The sequence below is a fragment of the Coregonus clupeaformis genome, unplaced genomic scaffold (assembly GCF_020615455.1).
Source record: "Coregonus clupeaformis isolate EN_2021a unplaced genomic scaffold, ASM2061545v1 scaf0437, whole genome shotgun sequence".
Lineage (NCBI taxonomy): Eukaryota > Metazoa > Chordata > Actinopteri > Salmoniformes > Salmonidae > Coregonus > Coregonus clupeaformis.
In genome coordinates, this window is record NW_025533892.1 from 124,353 (window position 1) to 143,616 (window position 19,264).

General features: G+C 37.0%; 1 protein-coding gene across 5 annotated transcripts in view; it reads right to left on the bottom strand.

The window, feature by feature from the left end:
• Nucleotides 1–19,264, bottom strand: part of phf21b (PHD finger protein 21B) — a 218,191-nt gene that overhangs the window by 13,654 nt on the left and 185,273 nt on the right. For all 5 annotated transcript variants that reach the window (XM_045215411.1, XM_045215412.1, XM_045215410.1 and 2 more), the window contains 2 exons: nucleotides 15,471–15,629; nucleotides 4,039–4,105 (listed from right to left, as the gene is read on the bottom strand). In XM_045215411.1, the coding sequence (XP_045071346.1) occupies nucleotides 4,039–4,105; nucleotides 15,471–15,629 (226 nt within the window). The remainder of the gene's footprint in view (nucleotides 1–4,038; nucleotides 4,106–15,470; nucleotides 15,630–19,264) is intronic.

Here is a 19,264-nt window from a genome sequence, read left to right on the forward strand (position 1 = left end):
AAACACACACACCCCTATTATTACCAGACTCCTCTTCTCCCCCTCTCTCCCTAAACACACACCCCTATTATTACCAGACTCCTCTTCTCCCCCTCTCTCCCTAAACACACACCCCTATTATTACCAGACTCCTCTTCTCCCCTCTCTCACTAAACACACACCCCTATTATTACTAGACTCCTCTTCTCCCCTCTCTCCCTAAACACACACCCCTATTATTACCAGACTCCTCTTCTCCCCCTCTCTCACTAAACACACACCCCTATTATTACCAGACTCCTCTTCTCCCTCTCTCCCTAAACACACACCCCTATTATTACCAGACTCCTCTTCTCCCCCTCTCTCCCTAAACACACACCCCTATTATTACCAGACACCTCTTCTCCCCCTCTCTCCCTAAACACACACCCTATTATTACCAGACTCCTCTTCTCCCCTCTCTCCTAAACACACACCCTATTATTACCAGACTCCTCTTCTCCCCTCTCTCCCTAAACACACACACCCTATTATTACCAGACTCCTCTTCTCCCCCTCTCTCCCTAAACACACACCCCTATTATTACCAGACACCTCTTCTCCCCCTCTCTCCCTAAACACACACCCCTATTATTACCAGACTCCTCTTCTCCCCCTCTCTCCCTAAACACACACAATACACCCCTATTATTACCAGACTCCTCTTCTCCCCTCTCTCCTAAACACACACCCCTATTATTACCAGACACCTCTTCTCCCCCTCTCTCCCTAAACACACACCCCTATTATTACCAGTCACCTCTTCTCCCCTCTCTCCCTAAACACACACCCCTATTATTACCAGACTCCTCTTCTCCCCCTCTCTCACTAAACACACACCCCTATTATTACCAGACTCCTCTTCTCCCCCTCTCTCACTAAACACACACCCCTATTATTACCAGACTCCTCTTCTCCCCCTCTCTCCCTAAACACACACCCCTATTATTACCAGACTCCTCTTCTCCCCCTCTCTCACTAAACACACACCCCTATTATTACCAGACTCCTCTTCTCCCCCTCTCTCCTAAACACACACCCCTATTATTACCAGACTCCTCTTCTCCCCTCTCTCACTAAACACACACCCCTATTATTACCAGACTCCTCTTCTCCCCCTCTCTCCCTAAACACACACCCCTATTATTACCAGACTCCTCTTCTCCCCCTCTCTCCCTAAACACACACCCCTATTATTACCAGACACCTCTTCTCCCCCTCTCTCACTAAACACACACCCCTATTATTACCAGACTCCTCTTCTCCCCCTCTCTCCCTAAACACACACCCCTATTATTACCAGACACCTCTTCTCCCCTCTCTCACTAAACACACACCCCTATTATTACCAGACTCCTCTTCTCCCCCTCTCTCACTAAACACACACCCCTATTATTACCAGACACCTCTTCTCCCCTCTCTCCCTAAACACACACCCCTATTATTACCAGACTCCTCTTCTCCCCCTCTCTCACTAAACACACACCCCTATTATTACCAGACTCCTCTTCTCCCCTCTCTCACTAAACACACACCCCTATTATTACCAGACTCCTCTTCTCCCCCTCTCTCACTAAACACATACACCCCTATTATTACCAGACTCCTCTTCTCCCCCTCTCTCACTAAACACAACACCCCTATTATTACCAGACTCCTCTTCTCCCCCTCTCTCACTAAACACACACCCTATTATTACCAGACTCCTCTTCTCCCCCTCTCTCACTAAACACACACCCCTATTATTACCAGACTCCTCTTCTCCCCCTCTCTCACTAAACACACACCCCTATTATTACCAGACTCCTCTTCTCCCCCTCTCTCACTAAACACACACCCCTATTATTACCAGACTCCTCTTCTCCCCCTCTCTCACTAAACACACACCCCTATTATTACCAGACTCCTCTTCTCCCCCTCTCTCCTAAACACACCCCTATTATTACCAGACTCCTCTTCTCCCCCTCTCTCACTAAACACACACCCCTATTATTACCAGACTCCTCTTCTCCCCCTCTCTCCCTAAACACACCCCTATTATTACCAGACTCCTCTTCTCCCCTCTCTCACTAAACACACACCCCTATTATTACCAGACTCCTCTTCTCCCCCTCTCTCCTAAACACACACTCCCCTATTATTACCAGACTCCTCTTCTCCCCCTCTCTCCCTAAACACACACCCCTATTATTACCAGACACCTCTTCTCCCCCTCTCTCCCTAAACACACACACCCCTATTATTACCAGACACCTCTTCTCCCCCTCTCTCCCTAAACACACACCCCTATTATTACCAGACACCTCTTCTCCCCTCTCTCCCTAAACACACACCCCTATTATTACCAGACTCCTCTTCTCCCCTCTCTCACTAAACACACACCCCTATTATTACCAGACTCCTCTTCTCCCCCTCTCTCCCTAAAACACACACCCCTATTATTACCAGACTCCTCTTCTCCCCCTCTCTCCCTAAACACACACCCCTATTATTACCAGACTCCTCTTCTCCCCCTCTCTCCCTAAACACACACCCCTATTATTACCAGACTCCTCTTCTCCCCCTCTCTCCCTAAACACACACCCCTATTATTACCAGACTCCTCTTCTCCCCCTCTCTCCCTAAACACACACCCCTATTATTACCAGACTCCTCTTCTCCCCCTCTCTCACTAAACACACACCCCTATTATTACCAGACTCCTCTTCTCCCCCTCTCTCACTAAACACACACAATACACACCTATTATTACCACACAATACACACCTATTATTAACACACACCTATTATTAACACACACCTATTATTACCACACAATACACCCCTATTATTACCAGACTCCTCTTCTCCCCCTCTCTCACTAAACACACACAATACACACCTATTATTACCACACAATACACACCTATTATTAACACACACCTATTATTAACACACACCTATTATTAACACACACCTATTATTACCACACAATACACACCTATTATTAACACAAACCTATTATTACCACACAATACACACCTATTATTAACACACACCTATTATTAACACACAATACACACCTATTATTAACACACAATACACACCTATTATTAACACACACCTATTATTAACACACACCTATTATTAACACACACCTATTATTACCACACAATACACACCTATTATTAACACACCCCTATTATTAACACACTCCTATTATTAACACACCCCTATTATTAACACACAATACACACCTATTATTAACACACAATACACACCTATTATTAACACACCCCTATTATTAACACACCCCTATTATTAACACACAATACACACCTATTATTAACACACAATACACACCTATTATTAACACACACCTATTATTAACACACAATACACACCTATTATTAACACACAATACACACCTATTATTAACACACACCTATTATTAACACACACCTATTATTAACACACACCTATTATTACCACACAATACACACCTATTATTAACACACCCCTATTATTAACACACCCCTATTATTAACACACCCCTATTATTAACACACACCTATTATTAACACACACCTATTATTAACACACCCCTATTATTACCACACAATACAAACCTATTATTAACACACACCTATTATTAACACACACCTATTATTAACACACACCTATTATTAACACACACCTATTATTAACACACCCCTATTATTAACACACCCCTATTATTAACACACCCCTATTATTAACACACCCCTATTATTAACACACACCGATTATTAACACACCCCTATTATTAACACACACCTATTATTAACACACCCCTATTATTAACACACACCGATTATTAACACACCCCTATTATTAACACAGAATACACCCCTATTATTAACACACAATACACCCCTATTATTAACACACAATACACCCCTATTATTAACACACAATACACCCCTATTATTAACACACAATACACCCCTATTATTAACACAGAATAACACATGCCAACTAAGTAAAGGTGTCCATTCTCACCCGTCTTGTGTGTAACGTAGGACTGTACAAAGTTCTGTGGCCACGACATGTTCTCTTTGTTCAGAACCTTCAGGAGGAGGGAGAATACAAGTTTAGAAAATGGAGGACAATGTTGCCTTCCATTCATATACTACATTCAGTAGTTTTGCTGTAGTCATTAGATGTCATTCAGTAGTTTTGCTGTAGTCATTAGATGTCATTCAGTAGTTTTGCTGTAGTCATTAGATGTCATTCAGTAGTTTTGCTGTAGTCATTAGATGTCATTCAGTAGTTTTGCTGTAGTCATTAGATGTCATTCAGTAGTTTTGCTGTAGTCATTAGATGTCATTCAGTAGTTTTGCTGTAGTCATTAGATGTCATTCAGTAGTTTTGTTGTAGTCATTAGATGTCATTCAGTAGTTTTGCTGTAGTCATTAGATGTCATTCAGTAGTTTTGTTACAGTCATTAGATGTCATTCAGTAGTTTTGCTGTAGTCATTAGATGTCATTCAGTAGTTTTGTTGTAGTCATTAGATGTCATTCAGTAGTTTTGTTACAGTCATTAGATGTCATTCAGTAGTTTTGTTGTAGTCATTAGATGTAATTCAGTAGTTTTGTTACAGTCATTAGATGTCATTCAGTAGTTTTGTTGTAGTCATTAGATGTCATTCAGTAGTTTTGTTGTAGTCATTAGATGTCATTCAGTAGTTTTGTTGTAGTCATTAGATGTCATTCAGTAGTTTTGTTACAGTCATTAGATGTCATTCAGTAGTTTTGTTACAGTCATTAGATGTCATTCAGTAGTTTTGCTGTAGTCATTAGATGTCATTCAGTAGTTTTGTTACAGTCATTAGATGTCATTCAGTAGTTTTGCTGTAGTCATTAGATGTCATTCAGTAGTTTTGCTGTAGTCATTAGATGTCATTCAGTAGTTTTGTTACAGTCATTAGATGTCATTCAGTAGTTTTGTTACAGTCATTAGATGTCATTCAGTAGTTTTGCTGTAGTCATTAGATGTCATTCAGTAGTTTTGCTGTAGTCATTAGATGTCATTCAGTAATTTTGTTGTAGTCATTAGATGTCATTCAGTAGTTTTGTTACAGTCATTAGATGTCATTCAGTAGTTTTGTTGTAGTCATTAAATGTCATTCAGTAGTTTTGTTGTAGTCATTAGATGTCATTCAGTAGTTTTGCTGTAGTCATTAGATGTCATTCAGTAGTTTTGCTGTAGTCATTAGATGTCATTCAGTAGTTTTGCTGTAGTCATTAGATGTCATTCAGTAGTTTTGTTACAGTCATTAGATGTCATTCAGTAGTTTTGCTGTAGTCATTAGATGTCATTCAGTAGTTTTGCTGTATTCTTTAGATGTCATTCAGTAGTTTTGTTACAGTCATTAGATGTCATTCAGTAGTTTTGTTACAGTCATTAGATGTCATTCAGTAGTTTTGCTGTAGTCATTAGATGTCATTCAGTAGTTTTGTTGTAGTCATTAGATGTCATTCAGTAGTTTTGTTACAGTCATTAGATGTCATTCAGTAGTTTTGTTGTAGTCATTAGATGTAATTCAGTAGTTTTGTTACAGTCATTAGATGTCATTCAGTAGTTTTGTTGTAGTCATTAGATGTCATTCAGTAGTTTTGTTGTAGTCATTAGATGTCATTCAGTAGTTTTGTTGTAGTCATTAGATGTCATTCAGTAGTTTTGTTACAGTCATTAGATGTCATTCAGTAGTTTTGTTACAGTCATTAGATGTCATTCAGTAGTTTTGCTGTAGTCATTAGATGTCATTCAGTAGTTTTGTTACAGTCATTAGATGTCATTCAGTAGTTTTGCTGTAGTCATTAGATGTCATTCAGTAGTTTTGCTGTAGTCATTAGATGTCATTCAATAGTTTTGTTACAGTCATTAGATGTCATTCAGTAGTTTTGTTACAGTCATTAGATGTCATTCAGTAGTTTTGTTGTAGTCATTAGATGTCATTCAGTAGTTTTGTTACAGTCATTAGATGTCATTCAGTAGTTTTGTTGTAGTCATTAAATGTCATTCAGTAGTTTTGTTGTAGTCATTAGATGTCATTCAGTAGTTTTGCTGTAGTCATTAGATGTCATTCAGTAGTTTTGCTGTAGTCATTAGATGTCATTCAGTAGTTTTGCTGTAGTCATTAGATGTCATTCAGTAGTTTTGCTGTAGTCATTAGATGTCATTCAGTAGTTTTGTTACAGTCATTAGATGTCATTCAGTAGTTTTGCTGTAGTCATTAGATGTCATTCAGTAGTTTTGCTGTAGTCATTAGATGTCATTCAGTAGTTTTGTTACAGTCATTAGATGTCATTCAGTAGTTTTGTTACAGTCATTAGATGTCATTCAGTAGTTTTGCTGTAGTCATTAGATGTCATTCAGTAGTTTTGCTGTAGTCATTAGATGTCATTCAGTAATTTTGTTGTAGTCATTAGATGTCATTCAGTAGTTTTGTTACAGTCATTAGATGTCATTCAGTAGTTTTGTTGTAGTCATTAAATGTCATTCAGTAGTTTTGCTGTAGTCATTAGATGTCATTCAGTAGTTTTGCTGTAGTCATTAGATGTCATTCAGTAGTTTTGCTGTAGTCATTAGATGTCATTCAGTAGTTTTGTTACAGTCATTAGATGTCATTCAGTAGTTTTGCTGTAGTCATTAGATGTCATTCAGTAGTTTTGCTGTATTCTTTAGATGTCATTCAGTAGTTTTGTTACAGTCATTAGATGTCATTCAGTAGTTTTGTTACAGTCATTAGATGTCATTCAGTAGTTTTGCTGTAGTCATTAGATGTCATTCAGTAGTTTTGTTGTAGTCATTAGATGTCATTCAGTAGTTTTGTTACAGTCATTAGATGTCATTCAGTAGTTTTGTTGTAGTCATTAGATGTAATTCAGTAGTTTTGTTACAGTCATTAGATGTCATTCAGTAGTTTTGTTGTAGTCATTAGATGTCATTCAGTAGTTTTGTTGTAGTCATTAGATGTCATTCAGTAGTTTTGTTGTAGTCATTAGATGTCATTCAGTAGTTTTGTTACAGTCATTAGATGTCATTCAGTAGTTTTGTTACAGTCATTAGATGTCATTCAGTAGTTTTGCTGTAGTCATTAGATGTCATTCAGTAGTTTTGTTACAGTCATTAGATGTCATTCAGTAGTTTTGCTGTAGTCATTAGATGTCATTCAGTAGTTTTGCTGTAGTCATTAGATGTCATTCAGTAGTTTTGTTACAGTCATTAGATGTCATTCAGTAGTTTTGTTACAGTCATTAGATGTCATTCAGTAGTTTTGTTGTAGTCATTAGATGTCATTCAGTAGTTTTGTTACAGTCATTAGATGTCATTCAGTAGTTTTGTTGTAGTCATTAAATGTCATTCAGTAGTTTTGTTGTAGTCATTAGATGTCATTCAGTAGTTTTGCTGTAGTCATTAGATGTCATTCAGTAGTTTTGCTGTAGTCATTAGATGTCATTCAGTAGTTTTGCTGTAGTCATTAGATGTCATTCAGTAGTTTTGCTGTAGTCATTAGATGTCATTCAGTAGTTTTGTTACAGTCATTAGATGTCATTCAGTAGTTTTGCTGTAGTCATTAGATGTCATTCAGTAGTTTTGCTGTAGTCATTAGATGTCATTCAGTAGTTTTGTTACAGTCATTAGATGTCATTCAGTAGTTTTGTTGTAGTCATTAGATGTCATTCAGTAGTTTTGCTGTAGTCATTAGATGTCATTCAGTAGTTTTGTTACAGTCATTAGATGTCATTCAGTAGTTTTGCTGTAGTCATTAGATGTCATTCAGTAGTTTTGTTGTAGTCATTAGATGTCATTCAGTAGTTTTGTTGTAGTCATTAGATGTCATTCAGTAGTTTTGTTACAGTCATTAGATGTCATTCAGTAGTTTTGTTGTAGTCATTAGATGTAATTCAGTAGTTTTGTTACAGTCATTAGATATCATTCAGTAGTTTTGTTGTAGTCATTAGATGTCATTCAGTAGTTTTGTTGTAGTCATTAGATGTCATTCAGTAGTTTTGTTGTAGTCATTAGATGTCATTCAGTAGTTTTGTTACAGTCATTAGATGTCATTCAGTAGTTTTGCTGTAGTCATTAGATGTCATTCAGTAGTTTTGTTACAGTCATTAGATGTCATTCAGTAGTTTTGCTGTAGTCATTAGATGTCATTCAGTAGTTTTGTTACAGTCATTAGATGTCATTCAGTAGTTTTGTTACAGTCATTAGATGTCATTCAGTAGTTTTGCTGTAGTCATTAGATGTCATTCAGTAGTTTTGCTGTAGTCATTAGATGTCATTCAGTAATTTTGTTGTAGTCATTAGATGTCATTCAGTAGTTTTGTTACAGTCATTAGATGTCATTCAGTAGTTTTGTTGTAGTCATTAAATGTCATTCAGTAGTTTTGTTGTAGTCATTAGATGTCATTCAGTAGTTTTGCTGTAGTCATTAGATGTCATTCAGTAGTTTTGCTGTAGTCATTAGATGTCATTCAGTAGTTTTGCTGTAGTCATTAGATGTCATTCAGTAGTTTTGTTACAGTCATTAGATGTCATTCAGTAGTTTTGCTGTAGTCATTAGATGTCATTCAGTAGTTTTGCTGTAGTCATTAGATGTCATTCAGTAATTTTGTTGTAGTCATTAGATGTCATTCAGTAGTTTTGTTACAGTCATTAGATGTCATTCAGTAGTTTTGTTGTAGTCATTAAATGTCATTCAGTAGTTTTGTTGTAGTCATTAGATGTCATTCAGTAGTTTTGCTGTAGTCATTAGATGTCATTCAGTAGTTTTGCTGTAGTCATTAGATGTCATTCAGTAGTTTTGCTGTAGTCATTAGATGTCATTCAGTAGTTTTGTTACAGTCATTAGATGTCATTCAGTAGTTTTGCTGTAGTCATTAGATGTCATTCAGTAGTTTTGCTGTATTCTTTAGATGTCATTCAGTAGTTTTGTTACAGTCATTAATGTCATTCAGTAGTTTTGTTACAGTCATTAGATGTCATTCAGTAGTTTTGCTGTAGTCATTAGATGTCATTCAGTAGTTTTGTTGTAGTCATTAGATGTCATTCAGTAGTTTTGTTACAGTCATTAGATGTCATTCAGTAGTTTTGTTGTAGTCATTAGATGTAATTCAGTAGTTTTGTTACAGTCATTAGATGTCATTCAGTAGTTTTGTTGTAGTCATTAGATGTCATTCAGTAGTTTTGTTGTAGTCATTAGATGTCATTCAGTAGTTTTGTTGTAGTCATTAGATGTCATTCAGTAGTTTTGTTACAGTCATTAGATGTCATTCAGTAGTTTTGTTACAGTCATTAGATGTCATTCAGTAGTTTTGCTGTAGTCATTAGATGTCATTCAGTAGTTTTGTTACAGTCATTAGATGTCATTCAGTAGTTTTGCTGTAGTCATTAGATGTCATTCAGTAGTTTTGCTGTAGTCATTAAATGTCATTCAGTAGTTTTGTTACAGTCATTAGATGTCATTCAGTAGTTTTGTTACAGTCATTAGATGTCATTCAGTAGTTTTGCTGTAGTCATTAGATGTCATTCAGTAGTTTTGTTGTAGTCATTAGATGTCATTCAGTAGTTTTGTTACAGTCATTAGATGTCATTCAGTAGTTTTGTTGTAGTCATTAGATGTAATTCAGTAGTTTTGTTACAGTCATTAGATGTCATTCAGTAGTTTTGTTGTAGTCATTAGATGTCATTCAGTAGTTTTGTTGTAGTCATTAGATGTCATTCAGTAGTTTTGTTGTAGTCATTAGATGTCATTCAGTAGTTTTGTTACAGTCATTAGATGTCATTCAGTAGTTTTGTTACAGTCATTAGATGTCATTCAGTAGTTTTGCTGTAGTCATTAGATGTCATTCAGTAGTTTTGTTACAGTCATTAGATGTCATTCAGTAGTTTTGCTGTAGTCATTAGATGTCATTCAGTAGTTTTGCTGTAGTCATTAGATGTCATTCAGTAGTTTTGTTACAGTCATTAGATGTCATTCAGTAGTTTTGTTACAGTCATTAGATGTCATTCAGTAGTTTTGCTGTAGTCATTAGATGTCATTCAGTAGTTTTGCTGTAGTCATTAGACGTCATTCAGTAATTTTGTTGTAGTCATTAGATGTCATTCAGTAGTTTTGTTACAGTCATTAGATGTCATTCAGTAGTTTTGTTGTAGTCATTAAATGTCATTCAGTAGTTTTGTTGTAGTCATTAGATGTCATTCAGTAGTTTTGCTGTAGTCATTAGATGTCATTCAGTAGTTTTGCTGTAGTCATTAGATGTCATTCAGTAGTTTTGCTGTAGTCATTAGATGTCATTCAGTAGTTTTGTTACAGTCATTAGATGTCATTCAGTAGTTTTGCTGTAGTCATTAGATGTCATTCAGTAGTTTTGCTGTATTCTTTAGATGTCATTCAGTAGTTTTGTTACAGTCATTAGATGTCATTCAGTAGTTTTGTTACAGTCATTAGATGTCATTCAGTAGTTTTGCTGTAGTCATTAGATGTCATTCAGTAGTTTTGTTGTAGTCATTAGATGTCATTCAGTAGTTTTGTTACAGTCATTAGATGTCATTCAGTAGTTCTGTTGTAGTCATTAGATGTAATTCAGTAGTTTTGTTACAGTCATTAGATGTCATTCAGTAGTTTTGTTGTAGTCATTAGATGTCATTCAGTAGTTTTGTTGTAGTCATTAGATGTCATTCAGTAGTTTTGTTGTAGTCATTAGATGTCATTCAGTAGTTTTGTTACAGTCATTAGATGTCATTCAGTAGTTTTGTTACAGTCATTAGATGTCATTCAGTAGTTTTGCTGTAGTCATTAGATGTCATTCAGTAGTTTTGTTACAGTCATTAGATGTCATTCAGTAGTTTTGCTGTAGTCATTAGATGTCATTCAGTAGTTTTGCTGTAGTCATTAGATGTCATTCAGTAGTTTTGTTACAGTCATTAGATGTCATTCAGTAGTTTTGTTACAGTCATTAGATGTCATTCAGTAGTTTTGTTGTAGTCATTAGATGTCATTCAGTAGTTTTGTTACAGTCATTAGATGTCATTCAGTAGTTTTGTTGTAGTCATTAAATGTCATTCAGTAGTTTTGTTGTAGTCATTAGATGTCATTCAGTAGTTTTGCTGTAGTCATTAGATGTCATTCAGTAGTTTTGCTGTAGTCATTAGATGTCATTCAGTAGTTTTGCTGTAGTCATTAGATGTCATTCAGTAGTTTTGTTACAGTCATTAGATGTCATTCAGTAGTTTTGCTGTAGTCATTAGATGTCATTCAGTAGTTTTGCTGTAGTCATTAGATGTCATTCAGTAGTTTTGTTACAGTCATTAGATGTCATTCAGTAGTTTTGTTACAGTCATTAGATGTCATTCAGTAGTTTTGCTGTAGTCATTAGATGTCATTCAGTAGTTTTGCTGTAGTCATTAGATGTCATTCAGTAATTTTGTTGTAGTCATTAGATGTCATTCAGTAGTTTTGTTACAGTCATTAGATGTCATTCAGTAGTTTTGTTGTAGTCATTAAATGTCATTCAGTAGTTTTGTTGTAGTCATTAGATGTCATTCAGTAGTTTTGCTGTAGTCATTAGATGTCATTCAGTAGTTTTGCTGTAGTCATTAGATGTCATTCAGTAGTTTTGTTACAGTCATTAGATGTCATTCAGTAGTTTTGTTACAGTCATTAGATGTCATTCAGTAGTTTTGTTGTAGTCATTAGATGTCATTCAGTAGTTTTGTTACAGTCATTAGATGTCATTCAGTAGTTTTGCTGTAGTCATTAGATGTCATTCAGTAATTTTGTTGTAGTCATTAGATGTCATTCAGTAGTTTTGTTACAGTCATTAGATGTCATTCAGTAGTTTTGTTGTAGTCATTAAATGTCATTCAGTAGTTTTGTTGTAGTCATTAGATGTCATTCAGTAGTTTTGCTGTAGTCATTAGATGTCATTCAGTAGTTTTGCTGTAGTCATTAGATGTCATTCAGTAGTTTTGCTGTAGTCATTAGATGTCATTCAGTAGTTTTGTTACAGTCATTAGATGTCATTCAGTAGTTTTGCTGTAGTCATTAGATGTCATTCAGTAGTTTTGCTGTATTCTTTAGATGTCATTCAGTAGTTTTGTTACAGTCATTAATGTCATTCAGTAGTTTTGTTACAGTCATTAGATGTCATTCAGTAGTTTTGCTGTAGTCATTAGATGTCATTCAGTAGTTTTGTTGTAGTCATTAGATGTCATTCAGTAGTTTTGTTACAGTCATTAGATGTCATTCAGTAGTTTTGTTGTAGTCATTAGATGTAATTCAGTAGTTTTGTTACAGTCATTAGATGTCATTCAGTAGTTTTGTTGTAGTCATTAGATGTCATTCAGTAGTTTTGTTGTAGTCATTAGATGTCATTCAGTAGTTTTGTTGTAGTCATTAGATGTCATTCAGTAGTTTTGTTACAGTCATTAGATGTCATTCAGTAGTTTTGTTACAGTCATTAGATGTCATTCAGTAGTTTTGCTGTAGTCATTAGATGTCATTCAGTAGTTTTGTTACAGTCATTAGATGTCATTCAGTAGTTTTGCTGTAGTCATTAGATGTCATTCAGTAGTTTTGCTGTAGTCATTAGATGTCATTCAGTAGTTTTGTTACAGTCATTAGATGTCATTCAGTAGTTTTGTTACAGTCATTAGATGTCATTCAGTAGTTTTGTTGTAGTCATTAGATGTCATTCAGTAGTTTTGCTGTAGTCATTAGATGTCATTCAGTAGTTTTGCTGTAGTCATTAGATGTCATTCAGTAGTTTTGCTGTAGTCATTAGATGTCATTCAGTAGTTTTGTTACAGTCATTAGATGTCATTCAGTAGTTTTGCTGTAGTCATTAGATGTCATTCAGTAGTTTTGCTGTATTCTTTAGATGTCATTCAGTAGTTTTGTTACAGTCATTAATGTCATTCAGTAGTTTTGTTACAGTCATTAGATGTCATTCAGTAGTTTTGCTGTAGTCATTAGATGTCATTCAGTAGTTTTGTTGTAGTCATTAGATGTCATTCAGTAGTTTTGTTACAGTCATTAGATGTCATTCAGTAGTTTTGTTGTAGTCATTAGATGTAATTCAGTAGTTTTGTTACAGTCATTAGATGTCATTCAGTAGTTTTGTTGTAGTCATTAGATGTCATTCAGTAGTTTTGTTGTAGTCATTAGATGTCATTCAGTAGTTTTGTTGTAGTCATTAGATGTCATTCAGTAGTTTTGTTACAGTCATTAGATGTCATTCAGTAGTTTTGTTACAGTCATTAGATGTCATTCAGTAGTTTTGCTGTAGTCATTAGATGTCATTCAGTAGTTTTGTTACAGTCATTAGATGTCATTCAGTAGTTTTGCTGTAGTCATTAGATGTCATTCAGTAGTTTTGCTGTAGTCATTAGATGTCATTCAGTAGTTTTGTTACAGTCATTAGATGTCATTCAGTAGTTTTGTTACAGTCATTAGATGTCATTCAGTAGTTTTGTTGTAGTCATTAGATGTCATTCAGTAGTTTTGTTACAGTCATTAGATGTCATTCAGTAGTTTTGTTGTAGTCATTAAATGTCATTCAGTAGTTTTGTTGTAGTCATTAGATGTCATTCAGTAGTTTTGCTGTAGTCATTAGATGTCATTCAGTAGTTTTGCTGTAGTCATTAGATGTCATTCAGTAGTTTTGCTGTAGTCATTAGATGTCATTCAGTAGTTTTGTTACAGTCATTAGATGTCATTCAGTAGTTTTGCTGTAGTCATTAGATGTCATTCAGTAGTTTTGCTGTATTCTTTAGATGTCATTCAGTAGTTTTGTTACAGTCATTAGATGTCATTCAGTAGTTTTGCTGTAGTCATTAGATGTCATTCAGTAGTTTTGCTGTAGTCATTAGATGTCATTCAGTAGTTTTGTTACAGTCATTAGATGTCATTCAGTAGTTTTGCTGTAGTCATTAGATGTCATTCAGTAGTTTTGCTGTAGTCATTAGATGTCATTCAGTAGTTTTGTTACAGTCATTAGATGTCATTCAGTAGTTTTGCTGTAGTCATTAGATGTCATTCAGTAGTTTTGCTGTAGTCATTAGATGTCATTCAGTAGTTTTGCTGTAGTCATTAGATGTCATTCAGTAGTTTTGCTGTAGTCATTAGATGTCATTCAGTAGTTTTGCTGTAGTCATTAGATGTCATTCAGTAGTTTTGCTGTAGTCATTAGATGTCATTCAGTAGTTTTGCTGTAGTCATTAGATGTCATTCAGTAGTTTTGCTGTAGTCATTAGATGTCATTCAGTAGTTTTGCTGTAGTCATTAGATGTCATTCAGTAGTTTTGTTATAGTCATTAGATGTCATTCAGTAGTTTTGTTGTAGTCATTAGATGTCATTCAGTAGTTTTGTTGTAGTCATTAGATGTCATTCAGTAGTTTTGTTGTAGTCATTAGATGTCATTCAGTAGTTTTGCTGTAGTCATTAGATGTCATTCAGTAGTTTTGCTGTAGTCATTAGATGTCATTCAGTAGTTTTGCTGTAGTCATTAGATGTCATTCAGTAGTTTTGCTGTAGTCATTAGATGTCATTCAGTAGTTTTGCTGTAGTCATTAGATGTCATTCAGTAGTTTTGTTGTAGTCATTAGATGTCATTCAGTAGTTTTGTTACAGTCATTAGATGTCATTCAGTAGTTTTGTTACAGTCATTAGATGTCATTCAGTAGTTTTGTTAGTCATTAGATGTCATTCAGTAGTTTTGCTGTAGTCATTAGATGTCATTCAGTAGTTTTGCTGTAGTCATTAGATGTCATTCAGTAGTTTTGCTGTAGTCATTAGATGTCATTCAGTAGTTTTGCTGTAGTCATTAGATGTCATTCAGTAGTTTTGCTGTAGTCATTAGATGTCATTCAGTAGTTTTGCTGTAGTCATTAGATGTCATTCAGTAGTTTTGTTGTAGTCATTAGATGTCATTCAGTAGTTTTGTTACAGTCATTAGATGTCATTCAGTAGTTTTGTTACAGTCATTAGATGTCATTCAGTAGTTTTGCTGTAGTCATTAGATGTCATTCAGTAGTTTTGCTGTAGTCATTAGATGTCATTCAGTAGTTTTGCTGTAGTCATTAGATGTCATTCAGTAGTTTTGCTGTAGTCATTAGATGTCATTCAGTAGTTTTGCTGTAGTCATTAGATGTCATTCAGTAGTTTTGCTGTAGTCATTAGATGTCATTCAGTAGTTTTGCTGTAGTCATTAGATGTCATTCAGTAGTTTTGCTGTAGTCATTAGATGTCATTCAGTAGTTTTGCTGTAGTCATTAGATGTCATTCAGTAGTTTTGCTGTAGTCATTAGATGTCATTCAGTAGTTTTGTTACAGTCATTAGATGTCAATGCAGCATTCCAAAGTCTCCATTCTACCCCAACCAGATGTATTTCCCCCTCCACTCTGTAGCTTCTCACCTTCTTCTGGCACTTGGGGCAGACCCAGACCCCGCGGGGGGGGGTTTTGAGAGGGGGGTGCAGGCAGTCAGGGTGGTAGGCTCTAGGGCAGTTGTGGCAGAGCTGCAGCTCCCCGTCCTCCTTACACACGGAGCAGTAGTCATCATGCTCCCGCTCCTCCTGTTTAGACAGACAGTCACACATTCAGTACCGCAGACAGCTGTTAGTGCTGCTATTCCACCTGCCATTCAGTACCGCAGACAGCTGTTAGTGCTGCTATTCCACCTGCCATTCAGTACCGCAGACAGCTGTTAGTGCTGCTATTCCACCTGCCATTCAGTACTCCATACAGCTGTTAGTGCTGCTATTCCACCTGCCATTCAGTACCGCAGACAGCTGTTAGTGCTGCTATTCCACCTGCCATTCAGTACCGCAGACAGCTGTTAGTGCTGCTATTCCACCTGCCATTCAATGCCACAGTAATGTCAAGGCTAAACAACGTCCCGTTTTTTTTTTGGGGGGCTTTCGACTGTAGATCCACTGTAAAGCACTGAATGATTGACTGATTGATCCAGTGTAAAGCACTGACTGATTGATCCACTGTAAAGCACTGAATGATTGACTGATTGATCCACTGTAAAGCAATGAATGATTGATTGATTGATCCAGTGACACACTGAATGATTGATTGATTGATCCAGTGACACACTGAATAAATGATTGATTGATCCAGTGACACACTGAATGATTGATTGATTGATCCAGTGACACACTGAATTATTGATTGATTGATCCAGTGACACACTGAATGATTGATTGATTGATCCAGTGACACACTGAATGATTGATTGATCCAGTGACACACTGAATGATCAAGGAACTATCTTCTACGATCATGATAATCCTAAAGTTTACAGGACATGCTAAAAGAGCGTTTTGACCCTGTAGAATAATCTTTACTGACAAAATTATACCCTTATCCCGGGCCCAGCTTCTCTTTTTAATTAAATTCCAACTTGTGGGAGGTTATCATGGTGTGTGATTTGAACAGCCAGTCAACCCCTGATCTGAATAATAAGAGTGTTGTGATCCAGCCTACAAAGAGAGAGTGACTTTGGGACTTCAGAAGATTTTGGGAAGGTGGCTTTGGACCTGCTGTTTGCCTGATATCTGTGTGAGCCAAACGCAGGCTTCAGTGAAATGTCAGAGCAGTTTAATCCTGACGGAGCAGTTTCATCCTGACGGAGCGATGTAGACATGACAATATACCATCTCTCTGATTACAACACCACTATCTACAGTATACCCCACTACAACACCACTATCTACAGTATACCCCACTACAACACCACTATCTACAGTATACCCCACTACAACACCACTATCTACAGTATACCCCACTACAACACCACCATCTACAGTATACCCCACTACAACACCACTATCTACAGTATACCCCACTACAACACCACTATCTACAGTATACCCCACTACAACACCACTATCTACAGTATACCCCACTACAACACCACTATCTACAGTATACCCCACTACAACACCACTATCTACAGTATACCCCACTACAACACCACCAACACCACTATCTACAGTATACCCCACTACAACACCACTATCTACAGTATACCCCACTACAACACCACTATCTACAGTATACCCCACTACAACACCACTATCTACAGTATACCCCACTACAACACCACTATCTACAGTATACCCCACTACAACACAACTATCTACAGTATACCCCACTACAACACCACTATCTACAGTATACCCCACTACAACACCACTATCTACAGTATACCCCACTACAACACCACTATCTACAGTATACCCCACTACAACACCACTATCTACAGTATACCCCACTACAACACCACTATCTACAGTATACCCCACTACAACACCACTATCTACAGTATACCCCACTACAACACCACTATCTACAGTATACCCCACTACAACACCACTATCTACAGTATACCCCACTACAACACCACCATCTACAGTATACCCCACTACAACACCACTATCTACAGTATACCCCACTACAACACCACTATCTACAGTATACCCCACTACAACACCACCAACACCACTATCTACAGTATACCCCACTACAACACCACTATCTACAGTATACCCCACTACAACACCACTATCTACAGTATACCCCACTACAACACCACCATCTACAGTATACCCCACTACAACACCACTATCTACAGTATACCCCACTACAACACCACCATCTACAGTATACCCCACTACAACACCACCAACAACACTATATACAGTATACCCCACTACAACACCACTATCTACAGTATACCCCACTACAACACCACCATCTACAGTATACCCCACTACAACACCACCAACACCACTATCTACAGTATACCCCACTACAACACCACTATCTACAGTATACCCCACTACAACACCACTATCTACAGTATACCCCACTACAACACCACTATCTACAGTATACCCCACTACAACACCACTATCTACAGTATACCCCACTACAACACCACTATCTACAGTATACCCCACTACAACACCACTATCTACAGTATACCCCACTACAACACCACTATCTACAGTATACCCCACTACAACACCACCATCTACAGTATACACCACTACAACACCACCATCACCACTATCTACAGTATACCCCACTACAACACCACTATCTACAGTATACCCCACTACAACACCACTATCTACAGTATACCCCACTACAACACCACTATCTACAGTATACCCCACTACAACACCACTATCTACAGTATACCCCACTACAACACCACTATCTACAGTATACCCCACTACAACACCACTATCTACAGTATACCCCACTACAACACCACTATCTACAGTATACCCCACTACAACACCACTATCTACAGTATACCCCACTACAACGGGTATATCAACGGGTATATCCAGCGGGTATATCTCACTGGTCATCCCCAAAGCCAACACCTCCTTTGGCCGCAATTCCTTCCAGTTCTCTGCTGCCAATGACTGGAACAAACTGCAAAAATCTCTGAAGCTGGAGACGCTTATCTCCCTCACTAACTTTAGGCATCAGTTGTCAGAGCACCTTACCGATCACTGCACCTGTACACAGCCCATCTGAAATTAGCCCGCCCAACTACCTCATCCCTATATTGTTATTTATTTTGCTCATCTGTACCCCAGTATCTCTATTTGCACATCATCTCTTGCACATCATTCCAGTGTTAATACTAAATTGTAATTATTTTGCACTATAGCCTATTTTATTGCCTTACCTCCATAACTTGCTAAATTTGCACACTGTATATTAATTGTATTTCTGTTGTATTTTTTGATTTTTGTTTTGTTTTACCCCATATGTAACTCTGTGTTGTTGTTTTTATCGCACTGCTATGCTTTATCTTGGCCAGGTCGCAGTTGTAAATGAGAACTTGTTCTCAACTGGTTTACCTGGTTAAATAAAGGTGAAATAAAATAAAATAAAAACAACACCACTATCTACAGTATACCCCACTACAACACCACTATCTACAGTATACCCCACTACAACACCACTATCTACAGTATACCCCACTACAACACCACTATCTACAGTATACCCCACTACAACACCACTATCTACAGTATACCCCACTACAACACCACTATCTACAGTATACCCCACTACAACACCACTATCTACAGTATACCCCACTACAACACCACTATCTACAGTATACCCCACTACAACACCACTATATACAGTATACCCCACTACAACACCACCA